The 22,475-nt window shown below is 42.7% G+C and overlaps 1 protein-coding gene and 1 long non-coding RNA gene across 2 annotated transcripts; both read left to right on the top strand.

Moving 5' to 3' along the window:
• The first annotated feature begins 252 nt into the window (after window positions 1–252).
• Window positions 253–18,305, top strand: LOC137147141 (uncharacterized). The gene is made up of 2 exons (XR_010918157.1): window positions 253–733; window positions 17,694–18,305. It is a non-coding gene; the product is annotated as an uncharacterized lncRNA (long non-coding RNA).
• A 73-nt stretch (window positions 18,306–18,378) lies between these two features.
• Window positions 18,379–22,253, top strand: RNF228 (ring finger protein 228; the record flags this gene model as incomplete). Its single annotated transcript, XM_067538675.1, has 1 exon — window positions 18,379–22,253. A coding segment is annotated over one exon (897 nt), but the record flags the coding sequence as incomplete, so codon positions are not given.
• Between the last annotated feature and the right edge of the window lie 222 nt (window positions 22,254–22,475).

Below are 22,475 nucleotides of genomic sequence, written 5' to 3'. Positions count from 1 at the left end.
TGGGACTCCATGTGATTGTAGGCATTCATCCATCCATACAGCACTCTTTGCAAGATGCCATAGGCTTACAGAGCCTGATCTTTACTCTCTGCCAGAGTAATATAAAGGGTTCTGTGATGGGGTGACTCTCTACACTCACCCTGCAGGGTTCAGTGCAGCCAGAAGGCCCAATTAACCCATTTAGGCAGCTGATTAAAGAGGCACAGCTGGGCTGGAATAGGCAGGGTCTATAAAGCCCAGGAGCTGAAAGCAGCAGAGGTTGCTAAGAAAAGGCAGATACTCCTAGGAGAAAGAGAGAAGTGAATGGAGACTGTAGTCACTTCTTGAAAAGAGGGACTGGTTGGCCCAGGAAGAGAAGGGGAACCAGTAGTAGGAATAAGCTCACGAATAAAGCAGTGAGATTAGAGAGAGGTAGCCCAGACTTCTGAGCTGAGGGTCTCTGGGCTGGAACCTGGAGAAGAGAGTGGGCCCAGGTTCCCCTATGAGCCGGAGGACAAGTGGCACCAAGGCAGTAAGCAGAAAAACTACCTAGGACTACTGAGGAACTCAACCTCCTCCTGGAGGGGGGAACACACACTGATGGTGCTATGGCTGGAGAGATGAGTCATGAAGAGGACACTGAGGCTGCAAGATGAGTTGTGGGTGAATGGAGTAACTGTGTGTAAACTGTGAGTGAGGGAGTGTTAGCCTCAAGCTAATCCCCAGAGTACCAAGAGGAGGCGCCAGCCCAGCAGTGAGTGGCACACCCCATGACAAGCTCTTGGTGTAAATGAGAATCAGACCCACAGAGACAATCTCCCAAACAATAACCTGCTTTATTTTCCTTTCACTGTGTAGCAAGCAAGGTAGAAATAGAAGCCCTCACACAAAAACCTATCTGGCTGACTACTTTTGAACAGTGATTGACCAATCACAGGACTTGGCAAGTGTCACTGACACATCATTGACTTATTTGTATTACAGGTGAGACCAGAACTTAGCCAAGATTGGGGTCCCACTGTACATGTTGTACAAACATAAAACAGAGCAGTGGTGTACCACGGGTCTTGGTGCCCAGGGGCCAATACTTGTATTTGCCCCCTCCCCGTTGGTGGCAGTGGCAGCAGCACCCTGTGGGGGAGGATGGGCATCTGCAGACCTATTTCATGCTCTCCCCCACTTCCCCCCTGCCAGGCGGGGGGGCTGCCTCGCCATTGCATGGCCAGGGTCCCTGCGGCTCCCTTGTTGAGCCCAGCTCAGGGGTGGAGGGGCCAGGAGGATGGGAAGCAGAGGGGCTGGATCGCTGTGGCTCCCAAGGATGTCAGCGGGGTGGTTTCTCCGGTGGCCTGGCCCTCTCCAAACCCCTCCCTCAGTTCACCACTGAAATAGTCACTGCTTCCAACAGCTAATTTAATTAGGAAAAAGAAGTGACGATATTTTTTTTTTCAAGTTTGGGACCTACTAGCCTGCAAATTTGCCCATTTATCCTTGTATAATCCTCATAAAGGCAGGACTGAGTCCATAAACTGACTGGGCTGTTGAACAATTCTTTTACTCCAGCTTTTGTTTCTATTATACATTTTACATATCCTGTTTTTTGGAATACTAAAGATGTTCTTATTTTTATTTGTAACTAATATTTTTTAAATGTTCATGACTCACATTTTCATTTGTTCTGAAAATCTTTCACCAGCAATACTGTAATTCATATTTTATTTTTTGTTTGCACACATGAGATTAATATAACTAATATATTTTAAAGCAACCAAAAAAACCCAAACATTTCACTGATTCATTTAAATGAGAGAGAATCTCAAAACTCTCTTGACTTTTCCATTCTCAGAAAACCAGGCAGCTCTGCGTCCGCCCACATTACAGATGTCATCTTAAAACAGCCCATGGCTAATGACTTTCAGCTTTCTGTTATTTGCAACATTTGGACTTTTTGGGGGGGAGGGGAGGAAAAAAAAATCCTCCTCAATGCCACTGATCCTGTGGGAAGAGGGAAAAATATCCTGTCATATATTTCTTGAACGCTGATAGACTGGCAGTAAAACCCATGAGGATAAAACTTTTTCACCTTATATGTAAGGAAGGTATTGTTGGTAGAACTGGTCATTAGCAAGTCTAAAAATGTCAGTCCTCATCCATTAGGAATAATGTAGATCACCCAATTTGATCACAATAAAATATCAAATGAACTATACAACACAGTAAACCTTGTCTACATTAGGAATTTGCCCTGATTGCAGCAAATGATAGCCAACTCACAGTGTAGCTGGACTGGTGCAGCCCCCATATGTAAACAAGAAAAGCTGTGATTTTTTTCATCAGTATCAAGAATGAAAGCAGCATAAGTGTCAGTGTTGCAAGCTGCGGCTTTTCTTACCTGCATTGGGATTGCACCTGTGTACCTCCTTCAGGTACGTTGGTTGCTGGAATTAGGGCAAATTCTCAAGTAGACGAGGCCCAAGTTATTCTCTCCCTTTTCTAACCACACTTTTCTAGACTAATGGCATTTTTCATACCCCTGTAATTAATGTTTGAAGTAAAATGAGGGAAGTAGCCTCTATCCATTCCCCCCGACCCCCGATAACTGGCCCTGTGAGGGTTGTTTGCTATTCTTGGTTCATAAAGATACTTCCAAGGAGCAAATGTTTTGCCTTTAGAATGCGTTCGATTTCATCAAATGGCAAGTATTTTTATGGTATTTTCTGGATTAAAAAAAATACTTGCAGCTTCCGCTTACCGGAGCTTATCACCTCTATAATGTATAAATGCTATCCATAGTTAAATGGTATCAACATTTCAGTAATTATCTTTATTTTTGATCATCTTAGCAAAACTATTTTCTCTGAATCAAAATTTGGTGTATCAGGTCTCTGCCAAGGGGCAATTTACTTTTCCAAATCTGGAATAAAGGAAGCTGTTTCATCCTTTTAAAAAAGGAAAATGAATGGTCATCTGCTTTTACCAGGGAGTAGATGAGTGTGCTGGTCCAGTGCGTATAGTATTGCATCCTGGCCTGTGAGTGACCCAGACAATTCGACCATGCACCCAAGCTGAAGAAGTTGGATTGCTCATTCTCATGCTAGCTCTACTAAATTTACAGAGCTATTGCCTATTCAGAACTGTGCTTCCCAGTGTGTTTTTCATTACACACCTGGTATGTTGATATGACATGAAAACAAAGGGCTTGGGTGTCTGTTGATTGGTATATGGAAGACAACTAAATCTATTGTAGTTGCAGGTACACCTGTACACAGTAGCAGCACCTGGAAAGTGAGCAAAGCTTTGAACATGATTGCTCACCAGCCACCAGGTGGGCAGGGCATTGATAGAAGTGGCCCTTGGCTGGTTCCTTTTAGTGGCTGGAGAGCAGTCATCTTGCCCCCAGGGAGATGGGCTTAAACAAATGATGTACCCGGCACAAAGTCAAATAATGACTGAGACTCAAGGTCCAGATTTCTGTTATAATGAAAATAGCAAGCCCCTTTTGAATTTCAAACAGTTTTGGGCAAATTTTCTGGAATCTTATCTGAAATTTCAGATGTTCAAATAGATCAGACCAGTTTGTAAAAATACATGAACACTGAAATGCACTGGGTCAATATCTTTGTCTAAAATTATCTCTCTTGCTGAAATTTTAGAGGAGGCATGGCTTCAGACTTAGAGTGCTACATGGGATCTTGTGGCAGATGATGAAAAAGGGTAGACTGAAAGGGGCTGAGAAGAAGGATAGCTTCCAACACCTTTAGATGGTCATAAGGAATAATTTCCCCAAATTTGGTAATTTCCTCTCAGTCTAAAGATCAGACATCACAGCCTCATTAGAGTCACCAGGTGGCTAACCGAGGCAGGAGCATATGCTGGCTAAAATAGGGACTGGCTAGTGTGGAAACAGACTTGGGCTAGAGCAAGAGCAGAAGCACTGTTTGACATTATGGCCAATGGAGATGATGCTGAGCAGACTAGAGAGACTACTTCCCTTAGGAGCCTGTATACTTGACTTGGGATCACTTAGAGGGTCCTCACCTGTGGATTGGCTGAACCCTGGTTGCCTGGCATGGGGCCTATCACAAGACCTGCAGGTAATTACCTCTGATGACTCATCACAACCTCTGGTTCAGGGATGACTCATCAGGTTTAAGCAGGCTCAGATGTAGAGGTAACTCAAGTTTAACGCATTCAGGCTCAGAGGCATCACAATACTAAAGAGAAAAATTGTCTAAAGGTGTTTTTTTTTTTTTTTTTTAAATCAATGCTGTGCCAGATTTGTTTTCTGTTAGTTTTACTATCTACATATTAATCCTAATCTTAGTACTTCAACCTGGCCTTCCACTATTTTCTCGCAGTTTCTCAAGTGGAGAAAAATTTCAGTGCATGGCCAATTTCTAAACTCTAGATTCTCACCTCTGAGAGTAACTCCAGTGACATCAAGGGAATTTTTGTGGGCCAAACAGTGGTGGACACAACTCATGTCATTAGTGGCATAATTACCTAAAATGTCTGTGCAGTTATTTGCACTCCCAAAATGTCAAGTGCTTTGTGGTAGGATTTTTATAGAACTTAGGGACTAAATACTTTTTAAAGAAAATAATTTATCATTCAAGTCTGGGGTGAAGGAGCTTCTTGCTGACTCTGCTGGAGCTACATCTTTTGCTAATCACTGGAGAATTTTTCTTTGTAATTTTAGAAACCTTAGTTCTCACTCCCATAAGAAAGTCATTCCAACTGTTACTTAATTTGGTTTGTGTTGGGGTATTTAATATCCTATCAAGCCGATAGAAATAAGTTCCTGTTCTTCATTTCAGATGTGAAATTTAGTGAGCTATTCTAGCAGAGTATGCAAGGAATGTACGCCAAGTCTCTGATTAGATGTCTTTCTCCATCTAGTATTATAGTCATTCTTGGCTTGGGAAGATTGAAAAGTTGTTCTGACATTTATTCTGGCAATTTTCAGCCCCTTATAATGTTGGGGGTTTTGTTAGCTATGTTAGAGTTGCTAGGCTTGTCTAATAGAATCAGAAGTTCATTGTTCTTGCTGAACATGTCTTGGTTTTATAAGGTTAAATTAGTAACTTCCATAAAGTCATACACTTCTGTAAGAGTGCTACAGGATGCACTAGACCTTCGTTGCCTCCTGCCAGAAACTCAATTGCCTTGCTGCATCCTGACCCCAGGAAGCATCCCTTTAAGGAGAAGGGCAGCAAGTTTGGACCTCCAAAGGTTACCTAGAAAGGCCTTCCATGGTCAGTTGTGACACTTGGTCCTCCAGTGACTAGAATGGCTGGGTACAGCCAGAGGTCAAACCAGATAAAAAGGTCTGGCTGCTTCTATCAAATGGCAGTTCTGGGTGAAACTGGGACTGGGCAGGAAGGGCCTTCCCTTTGCCATAGCCCAGGGAGCCAGGTCTGATCACAGCCTGAGTGCACTTGGCATTTAGGTCAGCGAGAGACTTTTGATTTATTTTGTGGACTGTCAGGCCCAGGTGGGCAGTTCTGAGTTAAACATTAATAGAATTGCTGAAAACTGGGGGAGCCAGGGACAAAGGGGTAAAGCAGTGATTTGTTAATAGTTACCTTTTATGGGAGACAGCATGGTCTGGTGAATTGCCCAGTGGACAGGGAGTCTAGAGATATGGGTTCTAGTCACAGCTCTGACACTGACTAGCTGCTTAAACTTGGGCACGTCATTTCACCTCTCTGAGCCTCTGCTTCCACTCCCACTTTGTCACTTTCTACTAGAGCTCTTTGGGGCAGAGATTGTCTAACAGAACTGTTTGTACAGTGCTTAGCACCATGGGCCTCTGATCTCAGTTGAGTTCTGTTTTATCATAATAATAATCATTTAAGACCAACCACTCTAGAATACCTTGACAATAAATGGTTTATAGAGCTCCTCCTGCTGGCCTCTTGCGATATTTCAGGAGTAGTAACCAGGGGATTAATACAGTTATATTAAGCCATTATCCTCCACTGATGAAAAGGACAATATAAGAGCTTGGTGGTGGTAGTAGTTGCTTGATCCAGACCAAGGTGGTAGTGGCAGAGGGTATGTCTTTGCTGCACAGTTAACCCAGGCTTTTACCTGCGGTTTAGTCCAAGCCCTCTACCATGCAGACACAAATACCTCTGATGCAGGTTTGAAGAGGCTTTAAGTCAGCCAGGTTGAGGGTGTGTGGGTTAGAACATGAGCTCTGGTTTAACTTGAGCTGGAACCTTCCCTCTTTGCAGTAAGAATGCAGGTTAAATCACACGGGTGCTGTTCTTCCAGTGCTGTTCCCACAGTTCTCCCTCCCAAAGGACAGACAAGTTCTCCCACAACTGACTGGGAAAGAAGGCAAGGGTATATCTACCCATCAAAAAAGACCCTTGGCAGCAAGTCTGAGCCCAGCTCAACAGACTTGTGCTCGAGCCGTGCAGCTAAAAATAGCTGTGTAGCTGTTGGGGCCCAGGATGGAGCCTGGGCTCTGCAACCCAATGAGGGGGAGGATCTTGGAGCCCAGGCTTCAGCCTGAGCCTGAACAGCAGCATTGCTATTTTTAGCCCCACAAGCCCAAGTCAGTTGACCCAGGCTCCGAGACTTGCTGCTGTAGGAGGGTGGGGGGTTGCTGTGTAGAAATACCCGTCGTGCCTCAGCCTATGGGATACACCCCCAGACTCTCATGAGTGACTGCAAAAACCATGAAGACTATGTATAATGCAGGTAGGGTTTTGTTGTGGGGATGCTTACATCTAAGCTAGGCTAACCCAGGTGCTCAGGCCTGGTTGCCTATCACCCTGGTTCACTATGCAGTGAAGGCATACCTTAAAGATTTGCTTACAGGCATAGATGAAATTTTAATGGTGAAGTTTCCACACCAGCATCACCATAACTGATACTTAATGGCACTCTTGGCCATCTCAGCTGAGGCTAAGGATGGAGTGGGCAGAGAGCATGAATGCTCTGTTATCTCTAGTCCCTCCATGCTAGGGCGTACAGAACCCAGCACTGGCACTGCCTATTGTCTCTCTCCTCTTTGGATAGATGGGATTTTACTCTTCATGGTTGACCATCTTTCCCTTTTTGTGATCACTAAAATGTGTTAAATAAAGCACTTCAGAACAGGCCTCACTTAGCTAACCTCCCCATAATTATTTTGTGAGCTATTTTCTAGAGCCCCCATGCTTCCCTTTACATGTGGGAGCAGAAGGGAGTCAGCCCCTGTGGAGGGTGTTGGTGGGGGCATAGGCGTTGCCATCCTCCCTTTTGACCTCAAATCCCCTGCAAGTCTCTACATGGGTACTCTGTGAATGCCTGCTCTGATTTGAGAGGGGGAAAGCCCAGGGTATTGGCAATGCTCTACTCAAGTACTCCACAGCCCTAAACCAATGGGGCAACACATCCGAAGTAACTGTAGACTGTCAAAAGAAACTTGAACAGCTTCCCCTCAAGATAATCCAGGAACAGCCACAGTGAGGCAGGAGGGCATACTTGGTGCAAGGAGCTATACTATCCATGGGCTGCAGGGATATGGCATGGCAGTGGAGAGACTTCAACACTTGCCTTTGGCAGGTCCACTAAAACCTGAAGATTTGGAGGTGGGGCACGTACTCCGACATTTTGGAGGTGAGGCAAATTCTATGTTCACATCTTACCTCACAGCTGAAGAATCAGAAAGAAACGCACCCAGGTCAAACTTGAGAGTTTTTTCTCTATGCAGACACTTCTAGAGTACAAAATAGGTTCTCAGAGGCTGACCCAAAGTCCATCACACTCAAAGGAAAGACGCCCATAGATTTCAATGGGCTTTAGATCCTGCACTCTGTGCTTAATCTGTTTAAAGTGATTTTTAAATCTGGTATTTTTTAACACATTTGTGGTTTTTGGTGGGTGGATATGAAAGTTTTCAATTTAAAAAAACCCCACAAACTGTCATTTCAGCTCAAAACACAGCAATTGTAATTTTAATGCCTGAATGGATGTGATAGTCAGAGTGCAAAAACACCTGAATCCTTCAATATTTTCTCTCTCTTGGCCAAAATCTGAATGAACATGTGTATGTAATATGGTGGTCTGACTGGACCAAAGAAAGTCTTTAAAAACTGTTTTAAAAAATAACTCTGTCTTTATAAATATCTTGAGTGACATCCTGGCCACACCGAAGTGAATGGCCAGACTCCCATTGACTTCAGTGGGGCAGGATTTCACCTCAAATATAATTCTTATCTTCATTCAACAGTGCAAATGACGGACAGTGATGATGCTAATAACAACTGACATTTATATAGGGCCTTTCAAGCAAACCCTCCCCCCACCAGTGCCAAACAAACTACTCTGTCATTACCTAGAGAATAGCCTCCTGCAGTAGCAAAATGTAGGGAGTATCTCGGGTGGAAATTAGCCTCTAAAGGTCCTGATCCCGCAGTGTGTGCCATGAAGACCAGCACATGTGCCTGTTTGAAGAGCACTGTGGTGCTGATCCTGCACCATCAAAGTGAATGAAGCTTTGCCATTGACATCGGTGTGTGCCAATTTAAGCCCTGAAGGATCAGGCCTAAATCGGTACCAAAGTGGACACTTAAATACCTAAAAATTCAGGCACCCAAGTTGAAAATGGGTGTTATAATGATTCCTAGCTCTTATCTAGCACTTTTCATCAGATCTTCAAAGTGCTTTTCAAAGGAGGTCAATATCTTGATCCCCACTTTACAGATAGGGAAACTGAGGCACAGACAGGTGACATGACTTGCCCAAAGTCACCCAATAGGCCACTGGCAGAGCCAGGAATTAGACCCCAGGTCTCCTAAGTCACTGTCCAGTGCTTTATCCACTAAGCCACACTGACTTATTATTATTTATTTATTTATTTTATTTTAGTGCTGACAGCATCCTCAGTGGTATACAAAACAAAGGGCTTGCCTACACTCAAATTTTGCACCTTTTTAACTAAATTGTTTAAAATGACTTAAATAAATCAATGCAACCTCCAATGTGATTTCAATCAGTATAGTTTTTTCAGTAAAAGCTATACTGATGTCAATGCATTTGTTAGTATAACTGCATCTGTTAGAGAGTTATATCAATGTAACTAAATTGTTTTTTCTACAGGTTTAGTTAAATGTCCAAAAACTGAATAGCATGGTCCCTTGCCTCAGGGAACTACTAATAAAAATGTACAGGCAAAACAATGCTTAGGGTCATATTAACTCCTTGAGTTGTGTGACATAAGACAGTGCAATGCATCTTGCAGATCTTCTCTCCACCCCAACCTAGGCAGCTACACTATTTATATTTGTGCTAGCTCATTGAGATCTAGTGCAAATATGTGTACACAAGCAGGGGAATCACACCCCTAGATTGTAGTGTAGACCTAGACTAGACAGATTAAAAGATCACCTCTTCTCCTAGTGTTAAAACTAGGAATTTTTCAAAGTTCATGAATGTGATGACTCTTCAGCTAGACACAGGCCCAAGCCAAAACTCTGTCTTTGAGAACTGTCCAATTTTGAGAAATTCAGAACTCAGCTCAGGATCTGTCGCTATCCTTAAAACAGTCTGTCATGACTGAAACACTGGAGCCAATCATACTTTGAAATAAAGAGCCAAGATGTCAAATTTTGACACTTAGGTTTTACCTGCACCTGTTGCACTGGCAAACCCATATTTGTACATACAACCCAGGTTACTGCATGTACAAATGGGTATTTATTTGGCTGCATACACAAATTTTGAGGGAACAGCCTGCTTCCAAAAACAGCCAATTTAGCTTTAAGTAAAGTTTGGATCTTTTATTCTGTTTGTGAGACAATTGAAACAGAGCCATACTGAGCAGCTACAATGCAATACACAGCTGTGGGGTAAGGATCAGGCAGGGCAGGAACTGTTCTTGACTATTTATTGAATTGAAGAATCACTAAGGGGACCACAAATATTAATTTTTTCACAAATCTTGGAAAACTGGGGAAATTCCAGTGTAGTTCCAATATTTAAAAGGGGTAAAGGGGATGACCCAGGCAACTATAAATTGGTTACCCTGATGTCAGTCCCAGGTAAAATAACCAAACCATTATTTCAGTACTCTATCAACAAAAAATTAGAGGCTAATGTGATATAATAATAAAAATATAATTAATGCCAGTCAGTATGGGCTCGTGGAAGGTAGGTCTTGTCAAACTGTTTGCTTTGGGGTTTTTTAGAAGTTTACAGGTGAGGTTGATAAAGGTAACAGTGCTGTCATAATAAACTGGGATTTCTCCAAGGCATTAATACCATGTGGCATTTTGATTTTAAAATGTGCATTATAATGGCCCTTTTTGGCCTTAGATTCTATAAAAGAGGATTTACTATAATGGGACTATTTCTATGCTTAAAGTTAGGCATGAAGTGAGACTGAATTAGGCCCTTAGACACTTGCCTTCCACTGATCGCAATAGAGGATGTGTCTAAATCACTTACACTGCAATTAAAATTTCAACCTCAGACTTTAAATGCCAAATAGGGGAACTGGGTGAAAATTAATGGCCTGTAATATACATAAGGTCAGACCAGATGATCTAATGGTCCCTTCTGGCCTTAAACTCTGAAATCTATTAGATTAGTTATAAATGTGACCTTTCTTTCTTTGCCTTCCCACCATAGAGTGCAAACATTATTGGAAATTCAAATTCTTTTCTGGCATACTGTATTCAGTATGAAGCATTTATACTAGTTTTTGCAACTGCTCCAAGGGGGGAAAAGTAAGAAGGCACTTTAACAATAAATTATTAAAAACTACAAAGTATAAAATAAAATCTTACCATGAAGAAAGCAGAGCTGATCTCTTAAAACTTGTGATAGAAAGACATCATGAAAAACAATACATGGTTTTAGTCAATCCTCAAGCCAGAAGGAATTGGATAGGAAGGGGAAATTCAGGTCGTCTTGCTAATGTTAATGAATTAGTTGAGTGAAAAGATGGAAGAGAAGAAGAGTTCTTCGTTAAATATTTACTGTGTGAGCCCTGGGTTTAGTTACTTAATGCAGCCTAGAGATGTAGACAAAGGAATACCGTAAAAATGTTTTCCCCTTGATACTAAAATGTCATCTGTGCACTTTTGATGTCACTGGAAAGAATTTTTAATCATTAAGGGCCTTATCCAAAGCAGATTGTCTTCACAATTCAATATGAGGGCAAATAGCAATCTCTCTATATATACACCATACTGGGCTTGATGCTACAGTCTTAACACATGGATGGATCTCAGCGGAGATTGATCTGTGTCTGGACTGGATCAGGTCCGTTCCTGGGTCATGTGTTTATCAGCTAGCATTTGCTTCCTTCATATAGAAAATAAAAATAAGCAAGATCTCAAACCTAATGTATTTTAATATGTCTATAGTACAACAACATGGAGACTGTGTATAGCTGAAACAGTTCAATGTGGGGATTTATGTCACACAGGCTGGGTGAAAAATGTCACTACTTTTATTACATTTTGGGACTGTTTCACCGAATGCTTTACTTCATTTTACACCAGTGTAACTCCACTCAGATCAATGGAGTTATGTCAGCATAAAACTGGAGCAATGCACTGGCGAATCAGGCCCAACATTACAATTCAGTTCATCCAAGCTTCAGGATGAAAAATATTAAAGATTATTGCAAAGTGAACAATCTGTATTTCATTAAAAGTTGTTTGCCACTTTTGCTCAGAATTGATAACAAGACTTAGGTTGACTAGCATCCAAAGCCTTAGACACTGGTTCAGCCAAAAGTCAACTCGTCCTTTCCTGTAGATATTTAAATTTTGATTTTTTTCTTCAATTAATATATTTTGCCCCAAGAACTGGTCTGAACAAGCTGAAAGCCCAAATAAAAAAAAATAGATACACACTATAAGTGAAACAGTAAAAGAGTGGGGGACAGATCCAACTCTTTAGGAAGAGAGGTTCTCGTAGTGCAAAATCTGAAACACTTTAACTATTGTTCAGAAAAAACACTATGGAAGGCAAGGTATTTATGGATCTTTACAATTTTGTGAGAGATTATTCATGATTGGTTTGACCCCAACAACCCCCTTTCTTTGGCTATATCCATGAAATAGCAATAGAAGCATCTAGAAAAGTCATGTTCAAAAATTAAAGAAATATTAACCTAGAAAAAGTAATCAAGTTCATCAGTGGATAGAGGGATACAGCCATTTTTTGGAGGGTCACGAGAAATAAAAAAAAGATTTCCCATGGGTTGTCCTGGACCAGAATATTGCTATGTATACAAGGAGGGGCACTAGACTTGGCCTCAAGAGATGTGGAGTGAAATCTTGACTTCCTCAAAGTCAATGGGAGTTTTGCTGTTAATTTCAGTAGAGTCAGGATTTTCATCCCTCAACTCAGTTCCTGACTCAGCAACAGAAGTCTTGTTTGACCTTAATCTATCCTGTCTCATTTCCCTATTAATCTGGGAATAGCACTTCTCTACCTCATAGTGGAGTTGTGAAGATAAAATCCATGAATGTCTGCGAGGTGCAAGGATGGTGAAGACTAGATGCGTGAGTAAGAAACCAGCTTGATAAATATCTGAATTGCAGTGTTCCTGTGTGCCATTTTTTTTCTTTACCCTGTAGTTCGGTATGTGCATATAATCCTTAATCTTGCAAATATTTGCTCATACATATCTTTGTGTGTGTGTGTCCTCATTGATTTCAGTGGGGCTCTCATTAGTGTGGCACTAAAGCGTGTGAGTGTCTGGAGGACTGGAGTCCTAATTTATAAAGTCTTTGGGGATTATATGTAATGTGGATACACAGTAAACATCTTTTACATTTATACAAGTATTGAACTTAGAATCAGCCAAAACAATGTGAAGCAGAAGAACAAGGCAAATGGCAGTTTTGCAACGGTCTACGTTAATTACCTACTGTCATAGGGTGACTGAGCCCCTTTAAGGAAGAGTGAACAGGTGCCTTCTGATTAGGGCGCAGGGTAGAACCTGGGGCTAGGAGATTATATAAGGAGTCTTGGTCAGAGAGAAGGAGAGACAAGCCAGAACCAAGAAGACCTGGATGGTGGAGAAGCTGAAGCCAGCCCAAGGAGTGGTTCTGTGGCCATGGTCCTGTATAAGGTGTAGAGAACTAGGAGAAAACCAAAGCTGAAGGAAGCCAAGTGGCTGCAGAGCAGTGAAGGGGAAGTTTCCTGCAAGTCTCTATGTACAGAAGGAACACCCAGGGGAACAGTCTTGTGACCACTATCCTGTCCAAGGGCAGGCAGCTAGGAAAGAAGCCAGGAGGGATGTAATTCTTCATTAAGGCTGGAATGGGTGGACACTGTGTAATTCATCTGAGCCTCTTAGCTATATTGAAGTGCATGGGGATACTTCCTTTTTGAAGGAAGAGTGGGACTAAAGAAGAGTTAAGGGTGATAAAAGACAGCAGATCTAAAAGTGTTTTGAGTTATGATATGGGACTTTAGTTTATTCCTTTGGGATATGTATAATAAATTACCCTGTGACATGGGTCCTGTCAGCCCAAGACAGTGTTTGGAGGGATTCTGAGAGGGGAAAAAATTGAGATTGGATGCCTTTGGGCCCTTTCCTGCCATCAGGGGCCTTTGAGGAAGGCCTGGCATGTTATACTTGTTGTTCAGATTAACATATGTACTAGTTATTGTGACTGGGCTGTTGGCAGGTCACGTGCCAGCTAATGCCAAGGTCCCCATATTTCAACTGAACATTGCTAGATGCATAGTTAGAATCTCTTGTTCCCTTGTGGGTTAATATTGATAAAGCAGGTATTAGAATTATAAAGTGTTTAGACACTATTGAATTGTTGTGAACTGATGCATGCATTAATCTTTCTTGTAATATCTGTGTTCCATATTCTAATGTAATATTTAAGTAGTTACCTTGTGAGCCTCTGTGACTGTATGAATCACCATACAGGAGAAGGACATTAACTAGTGTGGGTTATATGGGTAAAGGTGATTAACAACTTGCATTCCTCCATATATGAAGGAATATCCCATAGCTTGTACACAGAGAAATCAGTGGCTAGTGTGATTCTCCATGTTGCTTACATTTTTAATACTCTAATGATCTGTGAAAGAGCATGTCACAATAAGCATTGCTGACGTAGAATGTGGCTACACATCATAGTGTTCACACCAGCAATCACCGTAGCTAAGGTGAAGAAGCTTTTACTCATTGAATGCCTCTTTTCATGCATTCAGTTTTATCAAAATGTGAATTTTATCTGTTACATATTGTCATTTGGCTAATTACTTTCTTTCTGTTGATCTTATTATGCTAAAATTTTTCAATTTGTTCCATGTGTTTTTTCAAGCCAGAGTTATAACAGGCTTTCCTGAATTTTAGCTTGCATATCCTTATTAGGTGTGGCTTCAGTTGACCTCAAAGCAGATGTAAATCAGATACAAGAAATCATGACATACAGATAAAGGCCAAACAGTTAAAACAAGAGAATGCAGTAGATAGATCTGGACTTCATTAAAGCATTTGATACAGTGCTTCAAAAAAACCTTATGTGAAAAATTAATTCAAAGTGACTTGGGTTTGAACACTTTCAGATGGCTTGAAAATTAACTGAGACATGGAGTAATGCAAAATGACAATAATATCAAGTTGGTGGTGTCAAGGATGATTTTATTTATAGCTGCATTAAAGCTCTGGAAGACTGAAACAATGCACTACTTGAATGTGCAGATAATACTAAACTGGGAGGTAGAAAAAAGTATATGAGGAAACCATAAGAATAAAGATGTACAGGAAATACATTTTTTCTTACAGCAAATATTTTAAGCCAAGGCATCTGAGGGAAAATAATCCAAAACATATATTTTTTTAGGAGAGAGATGCAGTACCGGCAAAACAATAATATTGAAAAAGACGTGAAGGTGATTGTGGATGGCAGATTAGCTATGGGCCTGCAAATCAATATGGCATTTTTTAAAAGTGTGATTGTTGGGATGATGTAGAAATAGCACACTGGACCATGAAAGCAATAGTCTTTCTCTGTATTAGAGAAGGGAGACTAAACCTACTGGTCTACAGAATTCAGTAGAGTGTCTTTGAATTTATATCTTGAGGTAAATAAGAAAAATATGGCTCACTATTTGGAGAATAATACGTAACTCTTGTATTGCTCCTTTCATTAGCAGATCTCCAAGCATTTTACAAAGATCAGCATCATTATTCCCATTTTACCAATGGAGAACAGACAGAGGCAAAACAATTTGTCAAAGGTCACCCACACAGCCACAGCCAGCAATAGAAACAGAATGACAGAGGTTAAAGGTTTTTAGAAAACATGCCTTGTAGTGATGGACTTGAGGCGTTCAAATCAAATTAATTGACTTGATTACAATCTATAAATACCTACATGGGGAACTGAGGGCAGGTCTACACTAGAAGCACTACATCAGCACAGCTGCAGTGCATCTGGTGAAGAAGCTGTATGCTGATTGGGAGCACTCTCCCGTCTGTATAATTATTCCACCTCCATGAGAGGCGGAAGGATCAGTGTGGATAGTGCTTAGGTTGCTGTAACTTACATTGCTCCAGGGTGTCTTTTTCACACCCCTGAGCAATGTAAATTAGATCAACTTAAGAGGTAGTGTAGACCTGCCCTAATACTTGATAATGGGCTCTTCAATCTAGTCGACAAAGATATAACGAGATCTAAGGGCTGGAAATTGAAGCTAGACAAATTCAGACTAGCAATAAGGTGTAAATTTTTTACAAGAAAGGTAACTAACCATTGGAACAATTTACCAAGTGTGTGGTAGATTCTCTCTCACTTGTAACTTTTAAATCAAAGCTCGATTTAAAAAAAACAATGCTCTACTTCACGAGGAATTATTTTGGCAGCGTTCTATGGCCTGTATTATACAGCACGTCAGGTCAGATGATCACAATCATCCCTTCTGGCCTTGGAATCTATAAACCCAGATGTCCTGAGTACCAGTCCAGTATTCTATCCACTAGACTACACTGCCTCGTTCCTTATATTCAGTCTTCACTTTCCTCTACTAAATTTTAGCCCATTACTTCAGATTGCTACGACTACCTTCTGTAAACAAATTTTTCTGTTTCACCATTTAGATAGATGTAGAGTTTTCAAATCTGCCCTTATTATTTAGCAAATAATATCTACCTTTTTGTTTTAATATTCTGACAAATCAATCCCTCTGAACAACTAACAATGTATTTACCTCCTTCAATTCCCTCCAAATTGTCCAAACCTTTTTGGTACTAAAATGTCAAGAACTACAAGCAGCATTGTGCATTCTCACTAGAGCCACACAGAGGGAATTAATGGGCCCTGTCCATAATATAATATTTGAAGTCAGTGGAGTTAGTCCAGATTTATACAAAAGTAATACACTAAAATTTAGTTTAGTGAGACGTATTACACTGTGGAATATAGTCTCATTGGAAGTAGCAAAAGCATCATGGTTTGGGTCATTTTAAATGAGACTAGACAAAGTATTTGATGCTGTAATGCAATGGCAGAGTGTGGAAAAAGGTAACCTTTAAAGCTACTTCCATCTCCAGATTCCATGATACATGAAATACCTTGCATTTCCAGCACTCATAAGGAAGGTCAATCACACTGTTCCTTGCAGCTCCCCCAAAAGAAAACATTAGATACTGCTAACAAGTGCTATGTGGCAGAACAAATGTGTATCTGCAACTATACTCAACATCATACTAGCAGTGGATAGCATTAGTCAAAGAATAATTAATGTTGGGTAGAAAATCAGATCCCAACTACTAATCCTAAATTATACTCCTAGTGGAAGTATCTTTGATGGAATCAATACACCATTAACACAATTAAAGATTGGGAGAATTTATCCAGGATTCCCCCATCAATTAATGTTTTTAGATTAACCCTTGAGTTTCAAAGGACCACTGATTTATTCTTCACATAATGCTATGCAAAGTTAGTAAGATGGTTATTGTTAGTAAAGAAAAGACCAGGCAGTCCATTTGGTATTTTGAAAGCTGATGGGAGGTACATTGGAGGAACAACAGAGCTAGATACAAGCACAAAAAAAGCAAAATTAGGGGTAAAAAGATCGTATTTGTAAAGTTGCTAAATGGCTTGTTACTTACATGAAATCCACATATGATAAATGTAAATACTCATGACTGCATATAAGATTCCCAAAATATGATTTTTTAAGTCAGTACAAAACACAAACTTTAAAAAATAACAGCACTGCTTCCTTTAGCTGAACATGGTCCAAGTCTCATAAATTAAATCTATGGTATTACATTCACAGGAACATGCTGAAGAGGAGTTAGTCCCATATTTGGTCTGGGCAGAAAACTATGTGAAGAATGGATGCAATCTACTGCCATTGATCTGAAAATAAATATTGGGCAGCATAACAAGCTGAACCTATCCTTGAACCAGACCCACACCCACAAACAAATCACACTTATGGTAGTGGATCCCCACTAAAGGCACCAGTAAATGGAAAGGCTAGTAATGTGCTTTGGGGAAAAAATCCTATGTAGGGGGTCTAATTCTGTTCTGAATTAAATCAATAACAAAAATCCCATTGACTTCAATGGGAATGACCCCATAACTGAATTTCTAAAACGTAATTGAATACAGGGAGAGCACAAAATGGTTTAAATACGTCTCTAATGTGGTAACCAATGCCTGTTCTGACTCTGAAATAGACGCACATCAAGGCTCAGGGCTGATCTATTCATTATATTTCAGATCAATTCTAACAAAGAAACACACCTCCAGCAGCAGTGTGTAAGAGCATGTGTAAGAGATTATTTTCAAAAACAGGAAAAAAAAATTCTCGTAACGGCTCCAGCCTGGCCCCTGGCTTCCTAATTACAAGCAAAAGGTTAAGCTGGCCTTGTGATCAATGGCTTTCGTCCTTGAACACAGAACGGAGTTCACAGCTGATCATGAAGGGAAGGGCTGCAGGAGCAGCCGCTGGTGTGCGTGTGTCTCCCCTGCCGCCCGAGACGGAGCCTGCTCGGAGCAGGAACCCCGCATTACATCACAGGCTCGCTCGCTCGCTACGCTCCCGGGGAGGAAAGGAGCAAGGCGGCGACTCCTGGGGGCTGCTGCTGATGGTGAGAGGGGAAAGGCTCAAGAGCCCAAAGGGCGAGGAGGCTGCTGCGGAGGGACGACCGCGCACGCAGCAGAGGCTCGAATCCCGCGGCTAGAGAAGGATGCAAGAGTTACGAGACATGCATTAAAGGGGGGGCTAAGGCAAGGAGGAGGGAGACCAATCCCGCCGTCCAGCCGCCTCTCCCTTCAGCATCCTCCGATGCGACGGTGCCTGCACCCCCGGCAGGGCCGGGGGCTCCAGCTGTCGGGCTGAACGGAGCGAGGCCGGTGGGGGAGGGTCGAGCCTTTCTTTCTGGGTGGCGCTCCCTCAGGCTGAGAAGATGTTATAGCCGAGCTGGCGGAGAAGGGCAGCGGCAGCCTAGGGACGGCGGGCGGGCTGCAGCAGGATGGGGCGGCGGGCAGCGGGGGGTCGGGGGAGGAGGCGGCGGCAGCCAAGCCCCAGAGCTACGAGGACTACGAGTGCAAGATCTGCTACAATTACTTCGACCTGGAGCGGCGCGCGCCCAAGCTGCTGGAGTGCCTGCACACCTTCTGCCAGGAGTGCCTGAGCCAGCTGCACCTGCGGGCCGCCCAGCGCCCGCCACCCGGCCCGCCCGGCGCCGCGCCATGGCGGCCTGGGGCCAGCGGCGCCATCTGCTGCCCGGTGTGCCGCCACCGCACCACCCTTCCCGGCCAGCGCGTGCACGGCCTGCCCGTCAACACCAAGCTGGCCGAGGCCTTCCCCCTGCAGCTGCGGGCCCGCGACCCGCTGCCCCAGGACAGCCTGCCGCCCGCCCCGCGCCCCGCCGCCGGCCCCCCGCCCCGCACGCCGGCCGAGGCGGGCCCAGCCGCGCGGCCGCAGCGCCCCGGGCCCCGCTCCTCGGGCGGCGGCTACGAGAGCTGCCAGAGCTGCAAGCGGGCGGCGCTGAGCGCGGGCTGCGTGTGCGTAGTGTTCTCCTTCCTCTCCATGGTGGTGCTGCTCTTCACCGGCCTCATCTTCGTCAACCAGTACGGGGGGGAGCCGGGGCCCGGCGGCCCGGCCTCGCCCTCCCCCGTGGGGCCCATCTGCCTCTCGGTCGCCAGCATCCTCGCCCTCTTCTCCGTCGTGGTCACCTGGCTCATCTGCTGGCTCAAGTACCGACCCGAGGCGGTGGCTGGGGCCGGGGCGGCCCCGGGGAGCGGGACCCCCAGGGGGCGGGCTCGGGCAGCTGCTGGCAGGAGGAGCCACACGTAACTCCGGGGCCGCGGTCGCCGCCTGCTGCTGTTGCTGCCGCCGCCGCCTGAGACTGGGCGGTCGGGCGGCGGGCCCCGGGGGACTCTGCCCGGGCGTTTCCACCGGCGCGCTCGCCGCCCTCCCCCCGCTCCCGGGGGGCGCAGGCGGGGCGGAGGGGAGGTGTTAGAGGAACGGGGACCACTGCGCCTCCATGCATTTGGCCTGGTCCCTTCCCTTCCACACCCCCTGCCCTGCACAGCTTGTGCCATTCGGCTTCCACTGGGGGGCTACAAGGGGGCCACCGGGGCCGGGGGGACCTGCTGGCCCGCCGCCTACTTGGCTTCCTCTCTGCATATTCTGCACGTGAGGGCGCGCCTTACATTGTCTGTGCTCCGCCCTCGACGAAGGACCAGGCAAGAGGCTTGGAGCAAGTGGGACTAGTGCACCTCAGTGCACTTGCCCTCATTCCTACACACCCGGGGCACACCTCCTCCTTTGTGTGCTCCAGATTTGAGGATGCAAGGAAAGACCCTATTAGGGGTCTTGAGGAAGTGGGACCAATGTACCTCAATGCACTTGTCCTGCTACTTCCTTCACAAAGTCACGCACACAGTCCTTGATCCCATTCTGTGGGTGGGAGGAAAGACCTTGTAATGGAGGGAGGTGAAATGTTTTTCCAAATTCACTTCAACTGTTCCTTGCTACTCACCCACATCTGCACACTCCTTACCTCCCTCTCCCTTCTATTCCTAGCCTAAGAGGAAAGACCATGGGTGGGAGAATTGGAGGAGAGGGATGGTTATTTTGGTATTCAATCCTGAAGGGCAAATCCTTCTCTGGATGAATAAGATCTCGTTCAGTGGATGGGGATGCAGGGCCATCATTTTGAGTGGCAGTGTGGTCGAGTGGCTAGAGCACAGTCTGAGAGCCAGGAATTTCTGAATTCTAATCCTTAATTCTAATTCTGAATTCTAATTCATATTTTGCTACAGATCTGATAGGTGGCCTTGGGAAAGTGATTTAGCCTTTCTGCATCTTGGTTTCCTCCTCTGTAAAATGGGAATACTAATTCTTATTTACCTATTTCAAAGGCATGTTGTGATGGCATTAATGTTTGTAAAGCACTTTGAAAATGTAAAGTACTATATAAGTGCTAAGTATTATTTATTATTTATTTTTCACTACATCAAGGAATGGAGGATAATAGAGGGAATGATACCTCAGCTCTATTATGGACAATAAATGAGTTTGACATGAATGCATTGTGTGTATGTATAAGGGGCCCGATGTGTGTATGATGGAAGAAGGCAATGAAGGCAGGATAATTAAGAAGATCTATCCACTATCTTCTTGCTAACTGGAGGGTAAGATACATTTCTCCAACAGCTATACAGTAGCCTGGCATCTTGGGAAATCAGGAATAGTCAAGGTGCAGGGAAGGGTTACATGCCATTTCCCCTCTTTTATTATCAGCATATCCTTGTTTCTGTGCTTGCTAATGGAGAGGGGATGAAGCCATTTATCAAAGAAAACTGGCTTACTGTTGCCCCCACCTGGAAGATAATTGAAGAGATGCATTGTTGTTACAATTAACACCGTAATGTTACTCTGATTGTATTTTGTACTTTTTCCTTCTTAACCTTAAAAATGAACTACAGTACGTGTACAAAGGAGCTGTCTTAAACAACCTCCTGTCTTAAAGAGATGGCACCAAAGTATCCCCACATGTATTGAGCACACCTTTGTTCCACCTGTATAAGAAGACAACCTCTATAAAGCAACTGATTTTTTCCAGACCCAGTGGTTGTTTAAAATAGGCTTGCCTGTTTCTTCCTTTCTTTTCTTTTTTTTTTTTTTTTAGAGCTCATTGTTTAACTGTGGGAAACTTAAACACAGTTTTGTGCATTTAAAACAATGTACTGGTTTAGTTAATAGAATATAGCTCTAAAACTGGGATGAGAGATTTCTGTGGCACAGAATAATGACTGACTGATTGGCCATTAATTTAAACTTTCATACAGTGAAAGAAATCCCATGTTAAAAATAGTGATTTTCAACAGCAGAGTAAAAGTGGAATATAATAGTATCATTTGCATATTGCTAATTAGCTATCAGGATAGTTACAGCTAGAAAGTGTTTTTTCCCCTTCCTGATATGTTTCATTTCTGTATTATGAGTTTCTCAGAAGGCCAGTAGAACACTTTTTGTATACGTCAGGTTGGGACTTTAATACATTTCATATATGGTGAGGTACTCATAATGAGATGAAAAATAATGCCATATAATTGGTTTTGTAATGTACCAAGGAAAGCATTCTATATAAGTACTATTGTATGTTGCAGAATAATTTGTTTGGTGCCTAAATTTTTAAAAAAATATATAACTTAATTAGTTATAATCTCTTTATCTCTGGAATGAGAGACTGCTTCTTATTTCATATTTCTACGCAGTACTGTATTAGAATGAAATGATTATTTCTGTGCTTAACAAAATTGGAGAATTTAAAGGTGGTTGTATATTATTCCCTGTGTATTTATGCAAGCTATCTGCATGATATCCTGACAAGTATTCTATTAATAGACCCTTACTTGACCACTTCTATCTATGATAAGTGAAAAGAAATGTATTGACTATTTAGGAGCAGAAAGACAGCAACTGAAGATTTGTTTTAAGTAGTGATGTGTTTTATGACTGCACAAGTGATGTGTAGTGTGCATTGTCTTGATGATCACAAACCTGTAAAAAATGTAGTATTTGTACAAAGATCTATTATAATGAAAGTATTTGATGAAAACTATGTGATCTTTGTGTCACTTACGTTCATAAATATATAAATCTGCGCCAGCCTTTTAACACAACAGATAATATAAATGCTATGGGGAGATAAATTACTGGATTCTGTTCTGGATCTGTGTGACTTTGGTCAGGTTTATTCATGTATTTTCAAAATTGGATTAATAAATTAAGCAGCTAAATAAAAATATATCTTTGAAAACTGAGCATTAGCATTGACTTGAGTAGTAGGTATGGATATTCTGCTCTTAAGGAAATCTGACCACTTTTATTTAAGTTTCTGTATGATAATTGAGATACCCAGCTTCAAGTGCAACATTTGAAAACTTTGGCCTTAACCTCTCAGTCCCTCAGTTAATCCATGTAAAATTGGATAACCTCCCTCACAGGTAAATTCTAAGGCTGTATAAAGTTTTAAACAATTTGAG

Source organism: Emydura macquarii, unplaced genomic scaffold, assembly GCF_026122565.2.
Source record: "Emydura macquarii macquarii isolate MOO-44397 ecotype Brisbane River unplaced genomic scaffold, CSIRO-AGI_Emac_v2 contig_499, whole genome shotgun sequence".
NCBI classification, from domain to species: domain Eukaryota; kingdom Metazoa; phylum Chordata; order Testudines; family Chelidae; genus Emydura; species Emydura macquarii.
This window is presented reverse-complemented; position numbering and strand designations above follow the sequence as displayed.